Source organism: Oncorhynchus mykiss, chromosome 11 (genome assembly GCF_013265735.2).
Source record: "Oncorhynchus mykiss isolate Arlee chromosome 11, USDA_OmykA_1.1, whole genome shotgun sequence".
NCBI lineage: Eukaryota > Metazoa > Chordata > Actinopteri > Salmoniformes > Salmonidae > Oncorhynchus > Oncorhynchus mykiss.
Genome location: NC_048575.1, coordinates 8,494,199 through 8,502,761, shown reverse-complemented (window position 1 = coordinate 8,502,761; position 8,563 = coordinate 8,494,199). Strand labels below are relative to the sequence as shown.

Below are 8,563 nucleotides of genomic sequence, written 5' to 3'. Positions count from 1 at the left end.
TTTATGATAATAATAATAATGATAATAATAACAGTGATATTAATAATAATAACAATAATATCAATGCTAATAATGAAAACACTAATAATGATAATAATAATAACAATACTACTACTAATAATGATAATAATATTGATAATAATAATGGTATTAATAATAATATCAATGATGATAATAATAATAATAATAACAACAATAATACTGGTATTTTTAATGATAATAATAATGATGATGATAATAATAATAACAACAATAATACTGATATTTATAATGATAATAATAATGATGATAATAATAATAACAATAATAATGGCATTTATAATAATAATATTAATAATAATAATAATGATAATAATGATCATAATGATAATAACACTAATGATAATAATAATAATAATAATGATAATAATAATGATAATATCAATGATAATAAAAATAATAATATTAAAAAGAATAATGATCATAATGATCATAATAATATAATAATGATAATATCAATGATAATAAAAAGAATAATATTAAAAAGAATAATGATCATAATAATGATAATAACACTAATGATAATAATAATAATAATGATAATAATAATGATAATATCAATGATAATAAAAAGAATAATATTAAAAAGAATAATGATCATAATAATGATAATAACACTAATGATAATAATAATAATAATGATAATAATAATGATAATATCAATGATAATAAAAATAATAATATTAAAAAGAATAATGATCATAATAATGATAATAACACTAATGATAATAATAATAATAATGATAATAATAATGATAATATCAATGATAATAAAAATAATAATATTAAAAAGAATAATGATCATAATAATGATAATAACACTAATGATAATAATAATATAGTGCAGTCATTACTCAAGAAACATCTATAACAGTTGTTCTGGAATAAAATGTGTTAAAACAAGTGGAGAAAACATGGAGAGAGGTACCAGGTCACATTCACAGCACACACACATCTTCTTCCATTACCTCCATCAAATAAGCTTCATCTTCTTTTTTTTGCAAAACAATAAAATCATATTTGGTCAAATCTATAAAGAAAATAAAACTCCTTTAAACACCAATAAATAAATGATAAGCTCCGACCAGCAAGCAGTTAAATACAATTTTCACGTTCCCTGTGTATCACTGGCCGCTTTGTGTCATCAACCACCATGTGCAGACATTCCCAGAGAAAGAACAGGAGGGGGGAGGTTAGACAGGATGGACACCCCTGTAGTAGTACAGTAGCATGGAATTAGACAGGATGGTCAGCCCTGTAGTAGTACAGTAGCATGGAATTAGACAGGATGGTCACCCCTATAGTAGTACAGTAGCATGGAATTAGACAGGATGGTCACCCCTGTAGTAGTACAGTAGCATGGAATTAGACAGGATGGTCACCCCTGTAGTAGTACAGTAGCATGGAATTAGACAGGATGGTCAGCCCTGTAGTAGTACAGTAGCATGGAATTAGACAGGATGGTCACCCCTGTAGTAAGTAGTACAGTAGCATGGAATTAGACAGGATGGACACCCCTGTAGTAGTACAGTAGTATGGAATTAGACAGGATGGTCACCCCTGTAGTAAGTAGTACAGTAGCATGGAATTAGACAGGATGGACACCCCTGTAGTAGTACAGTAGTATGGAATTAGACAGGATGGTCACCCCTGTAGTAGGACAGTAGCATGGAATTAGACAGGATGGTCACCCCTGTAGTAGTACAGTAGCATGGAATTAGACAGGATGGTCACCCCTGTAGTAGTACAGTAGCATGGAATTAGACAGGATGGTCACCCCTATAGTAGGACAGTAGCATGGAATTAGACAGGATGGTCACCCCTATAGTAGTACAGTAGCATGGAATTAGACAGGATGGTCAGCCCTGTAGTAGTACAGTAGCATGGAATTAGACAGGATGGTCACCCCTGTAGTAAGTAGTACAGTAGCATGGAATTAGACAGGATGGACACCCCTGTAGTAGTACAGTAGCATGGAATTAGACAGGATGGTCACCCCTGTAGTAGTACAGTAGCATGGAATTAGACAGGATGGTCACCCCTGTAGTAGGACAGTAGCATGGAATTAGACAGGATGGTCACCCCTGTAGTAGTACAGTAGCATGGAATTAGACAGGATGGTCAACCCTGTAGTAGGACAGTAGCATGGAATTAGACAGGATGGTCACCCCTGTAGTAGTACAGTAGCATGGAATTAGACAGGATGGTCAGCCCTGTAGTAAGTAGTACAGTAGCATGGAATTAGACAGGATGGACACCCCTGTAGTAGTACAGTAGTATGGAATTAGACAGGATGGTCACCCCTGTAGTAAGTAGTACAGTAGCATGGAATTAGACAGGATGGACACCCCTGTAGTAGTACAGTAGTATGGAATTAGACAGGATGGTCACCCCTGTAGTAGGACAGTAGCATGGAATTAGACAGGATGGTCACCCCTGTAGTAGTACAGTAGCATGGAATTAGACAGGATGGTCACCCCTGTAGTAGTACAGTAGCATGGAATTAGACAGGATGGTCACCCCTATAGTAGGACAGTAGCATGGAATTAGACAGGATGGTCACCCCTATAGTAGTACAGTAGCATGGAATTAGACAGGATGGTCAGCCCTGTAGTAGTACAGTAGCATGGAATTAGACAGGATGGTCACCCCTGTAGTAAGTAGTACAGTAGCATGGAATTAGACAGGATGGACACCCCTGTAGTAGTACAGTAGCATGGAATTAGACAGGATGGTCACCCCTGTAGTAGTACAGTAGCATGGAATTAGACAGGATGGTCACCCCTGTAGTAGGACAGTAGCATGGAATTAGACAGGATGGTCACCCCTGTAGTAGTACAGTAGCATGGAATTAGACAGGATGGTCAACCCTGTAGTAGGACAGTAGCATGGAATTAGACAGGATGGTCACCCCTGTAGTAGGACAGTAGCATGGAATTAGACAGGATGGTCACCCCTGTAGTAGGACAGTAGCATGGAATTAGACAGGATGGTCACCCCTGTAGTAGGACAGTAGCATGGAATTAGACAGGATGGTCACCCCTGTAGTAGTACAGTAGCATGGAATTAGACAGGATGGTCACCCCTGTAGTAGTACAGTAGCATGGAATTAGACAGGATGGTCAGCCCTGTAGTAGTACAGTAGCATGGAATTAGACAGGATGGTCACCCCTGTAGTAAGTAGTACAGTAGCATGGAATTAGACAGGATGGTCACCCCTGTAGTAGTACAGTAGCATGGAATTAGACAGGATGGTCACCCCTGTAGTAGTACAGTAGCATGGAATTAGACAGGATGGTCACCCCTGTAGTAAGTAGTACAGTAGCATGGAATTAGACAGGATGGTCACCCCTGTAGTAGTACAGTAGCATGGAATTAGACAGGATGGTCACCCCTGTAGTAGTACAGTAGCATTGAATTAGACAGGATGGTCAGCCCTGTAGTAGTACAGTAGCATGGAATTAGACAGGATGGTCAGCCCTGTAGTAGTACAGTAGCATGGAATTAGACAGGATGGTCACCCCTGTAGTAGGACAGTAGCATGGAATTAGACAGGATGGTCAGCCCTGTAGTAGTACAGTAGCATGGAATTAGACAGGATGGTCAGCCCTGTAGTAGGACAGTAGCATGGAATTAGACAGGATGAACACCCCTGTAGTAGTACAGTAGCATGGAATTAGACAGGATGGACACCCCTGTAGTAGTACAGTAGCATGGAATTAGACAGGATGGTCAGCCCTGTAGTAGTACAGTAGCATGGAATTAGACAGGATGGTCACCCCTATAGTAGTACAGTAGCATGGAATTAGACAGGATGGACACCCCTGTAGTAGTACAGTAGCATGGAATTAGACAGGATGGACACCCCTGTAGTAGTACAGTAGCATGGAATTAGACAGGATGGACACCCCTGTAGTAAGTAGTACAGTAGCATGGAATTAGACAGGATGGTCACCCCTGTAGTAAGTAGTACAGTAGCATGGAATTAGACAGGATGGTCACCCCTGTAGTAAGTAGTACAGTAGCATGGAATTAGACAGGATGGTCAGCCCTGTAGTAGTACAGTAGCATGGAATTAGACAGGATGGACACCCCTGTAGTAGTACAGTAGCATGGAATTAGACAGGATGGACACCCCTGTAGTAAGTAGTACAGTAGCATGGAATTAGACAGGATGGTCACCCCTGTAGTAAGTAGTACAGTAGCATGGAATTATGGCTTTTAAACCCTCCCTCCAACCCCTCCCCTGAGGTGCAAACAATCTGGTGTGCTCTTGGGGCCTAGGCTCCGCCTCTGGGAGTACAGACCTTAGGGTAAAGGGGACAGGACAGGACACCAAAGTTTTCTGCCAGGCCAGCTAAAACTACAGTCCACCAACCAACCAAGCATTTTTCAGAAGCTCCACGGGCATGTTAGATAAAATACAGAATTGCAACTTGTATAATTATTATTGTTTTTGTCTTATTAATTATGGTAATCCACTAATGGATACTAGTGCTGAGCGATTCACCGAAATGTCTGTTATTTTTTGTTTTTTTTCATGACTAATTGACCCACATCAGTTAAATTACTTGAATTTCATTTATTTCTTTCTGTGAGCTCAATGCGCACATTGTAGTTTCTCTACAGCTAAATCAGATCCAGACTGAACTGTGCGATGTAGTAGGGAGTTGTAGTTTCTCTAGAAATAAATCAGATCAAGGCTAGCCCGAACTGTGCGATGCTGTAGTTTCTCTAGAATTAAATCAGATCAAGGCTAGCCCGAACTGTGCGATGTAGTAGGGAGTTGTAGTTTTTCTAGAGATAAATCAGATCAAGGCTAGCCCGAACTGTGCGATGTAGTAGGGAGTTGTAGTTTCTCTAGAAATAAATCAGATCAAGGCTAGCCCGAACTGTGCGATGTAGTAGGGAGTTGTAGTTTCTCTAGAAATAAATCAGATCAAGGCTAGCCCGAACTGTGCGATGTAGTAGGGAGTTGTAGTTTCTCTAGAGATAAATCAGATCAAGGCTAGCCCGAACTGTGCGATGTAGTAGGGAGTTGTAGTTTCTCTAGAGATAAATCAGATCAAGGCTAGCCCGAACTGTGCGATGTAGTAGGGAGTTGTAGTTTCTCTAGAGATAAATCAGATCAAGGCTAGCCCGAACTGTGCGATGTAGTAGGGAGTTGTAGTTTCTCTAGAGATAAATCAGATCAAGGCTAGCCCGAACTGTGTGATGTAGTAGGGAGTTGTAGTTCCTCTAGAGATAAATCAGATCAAGGCTAGCCCGAACTGTGCGATGTAGTAGGGAGTTGTAGTTTCTCTAGAGATAAATCAGATCAAGGCTAGCCCGAACTGTGCAATGTTTTAGGGAGTTGTAGTTTCTCTAGAGATAAATCAGATCAAGGCTAGCCCGAACTGTGCGATGTAGTAGGGAGTTGTAGTTTCTCTAGAGATAAATCAGATCAAGGCTAGCCCGAACTGTGTGATGTAGTAGGGAGTTGTAGTTTCTAACAGGCCAATATTCAACATAGTTTAGCGCAGAAAACATGGTAAACACGCCATGGAGAAGGATATCTCTACCTGAAAATACATGATCTAAGTGATTGATAGTTGGTATTCAGCAGTCATAAAACGATGCCTTATTTACTTTGAAGAACTCCTCAAATAGTGATGTTGTCAGACAGCAGCTCCACAAAGATGAGATGATGACTTGGAATGAAATAGTAAAGTCATCAAATTAAAACTAATGTAATATACACAACAACTAAAATATTTTATTAAAGTAAAGTAATGTGAATAAATTATGGTTAATAAGTGATATTTAAAAATGAGGAAATCGTTGATTATTTTTTAATAATCGAACCGAAATGAAACCGACCTTGCTCAGGGCTCCTGGATAGAGCAGTACAGGGATGTTCTGAACAGAACCGGTCATGTGTTCTGTAGTCATTTCTCCAGGTCAGAGGTCAGAGGTCAGAGTGGAGTTCAGGAGGATCTTGCTCCCCTCTCTCTTCCAGCCCGTGGGTTTGGTAACCTTGTGGTAACCTTGTGGTAACTTTAGGAACCGGGGTAGGGGAAGGGAGCCCTGAAAGGGAGAGACATCCCCCCTCTCCCAACAAGGTTTCTCCCCAGGTCAGAGGTTAGAAGTCAGAGGTGAGGCTCACTCAGAGCCTGTAGGTGAGGTTCCAGAGGTCGAAGGAAGGACCCCCCCCCCCCCTCCGTGAGAGAAGGGAAAACAGAGATACCACTCTTCTCCCTCTCTGTCCATTTTCTCCTCCCTCCCCTGCTCATTAGCTCCCCCTAGGGTCAGAGCTGTGCCTTTTCGGTGACTGTGAGTCCAGATGCATTTGTGGCTGAGGCAGAGAGAGCCTCCGTTGGGCATCAGGGTCCAGTCCACTCGCCCCTGCAATTGCCCCCAACTCTGCCATTGACCCTGTTCCTGAACCTGCCCCCACCCCTGACCCCAACCTTTCCTCAACCCCTAGGTCTAGCTCCAGGCTGCCCAGTCCAGAGGGGGCTCGTCGTGTCTCAGTTGGGCTGACCAGAGGCCAGTTTTCAGGGTGTAGCTCAGCAGGGCTGCGGACAGCCCGCAGGGCTGCGGACTTGCCGGGGAACTCCTCAAAGCCCTGGAGGATAGACGCAGCAAGGAGGGATTTAGTGAAGACTGTATGGAGAGTGTGTGTGGGTGTGTGCGCACATCTACATCCGTGTGTATGAGTGCATGTTCAGGCATTTTGTGCGTCTACAGGTGTATCTGCATGTACGTGTCTATCCAGACTGGTCTCAATGACTAGACGTAACATAGTAAACAAAAATCCAGGACATTCAAATTAGTATGATATTTTATGTTTGGCATGGTTACATAAGATAGAAGGTTACTTGAGGTGGTTGGTCGGGATTGGATGGGTGGCCGTGTAACGTGAATGTCTAGCAACCCAAAGGTGAAGTGTTTGAATCTCATCACGGACAACTTTAGCATTTTAGCTACTTCGCAACTACTTAGCATGATAGCTAACCCTTCCCCCAACCCTAACCCTAACCTTAACCCTTTAAGCTAACCCTTCCCCTAACCCTAACCCTAACCTTAACCCTTTAAGCTAACCCTTCCCCCAACCCTAACCTTAACCCTTTAAGCTAACCCTCCCCTAACCCTAACCTTAACCCTTTTAGCTAACCCTTAACTCTAACTCTTTAACTTAACTCCTAACCTTAACCCCTAGAACTAACATGAGAGAGTTTGCTAGCGACCTACCTAATGTTAGCAACAACAAAATGGAATTTGTAACATATCATAAATTTAGAAAATCCGTAACATATTGTATTAATTGCAATTGGTAATATACTGTATCATACACATTGTTTTTCATACTAAATGGATGATGGATTTCCACAAATGAACACATACCATACGAAACGTGACACAACACACTAAACAGAGTGTCTGGGATTGACGTACAGAATCATATGAAATGCTCTGAGACCGTGTTGGTCTACGTCCTGTATGCGTGTAGTACCTGAGAGAGTGGACCAGGACCAGGACCAGGACCAGGACCAGGACCAGGACCAGGACCAGGACCAGGACCAGGGTAGGGGGAGGCCTGAGGGGCAGTCAACACGGTGCTGTAGGCTGGGGGCACAAGGGCCATCTGACGTTGTAGTAGCTGCATGATCTCCCCGATGTCTGTCGACATCCTCGTTTCCAGCCTGAAGAGAGAGACACACAAACATACATAAGCACACACACACACACACACACACACACACACACACACACACACACACACACACACACACACACACACACACACACACACACACACACACACACACACACACACAGGAACACACATGCAGGCAAAGCCTCAGCCTACTACAGGGCCTTTGACCTCATTGAGACAATAGACACTGACTGGACAAGAGCATAGGAGTGTAAAGAAACAGTTATTCCACTGAAGGGGAGAGGGAGGAGAAAGAGAGAGAGAGAGAGAGAGGGGGAGAGCGAGAAGGGGGGAGAGAGAGAGAGGGAGGAGAGAGAGAGAGAGAGGAGGAGAGAAAAAGAGAGAGAGAGGGGGGGAGAGAGGGGGAGAGAAAGATAGAGAGAGAGAGAGAGAGAGCGAGGGGGAGAGTGAGAAGGAGAGAGAGAGAGAGAGAGAGAGAGGGAGGAGAGCGAGAAGGAGAGAGAGAGAGGGGGAGAGCGAGAAGGGGGGAGAGAGAGAGAGGGAGGAGAGCGAGAAGGAGAGAGAGAGAGGGGGAGAGCGAGAAGGAGAGAGAGCGAGAGGGAGGAGAAAGAGAGAGAGAGAGAGGGGGAGAGTGAGAAGGAGAGAGAGAGAGAGGGAGGAGAAAGAGAGAGAGAGAGGGGGAGAGCAAGAAGGAGAGAGAGAGAGGGAGGAGAAAGAGAGAGAGAGAGAGAGGGGGGGAGAGCAAGAAGGAGAGAGAGAGAGGGGGAGAGCGAGAGAGAGAGAGAGAGAGAGAGAGAGAGAGAGGGGAGAAAGAGAGGGGGAGCGTGAGAGGGGGATGGGGGGGGGAGAAAGAGAGGTGTGACA

General features: G+C 42.8%; 1 protein-coding gene across 1 annotated transcript in view; it reads right to left on the bottom strand.

Annotated features, from left to right (window-relative positions):
• Positions 1-5,741: 5,741 nt before the first annotated feature.
• Positions 5,742-8,563, bottom strand: part of LOC110536544 (potassium voltage-gated channel subfamily H member 2) — a 115,651-nt gene continuing 112,829 nt past the window's right edge. The window contains exons 10-11 of the mRNA XM_036934763.1: positions 7,535-7,724; positions 5,742-6,646 (exon numbers count right to left, since the gene is read on the bottom strand). Of these exons, the coding sequence (XP_036790658.1) occupies positions 6,311-6,646; positions 7,535-7,724 (526 nt within the window). The 3' untranslated portion in view covers positions 5,742-6,310. The remainder of the gene's footprint in view (positions 6,647-7,534; positions 7,725-8,563) is intronic.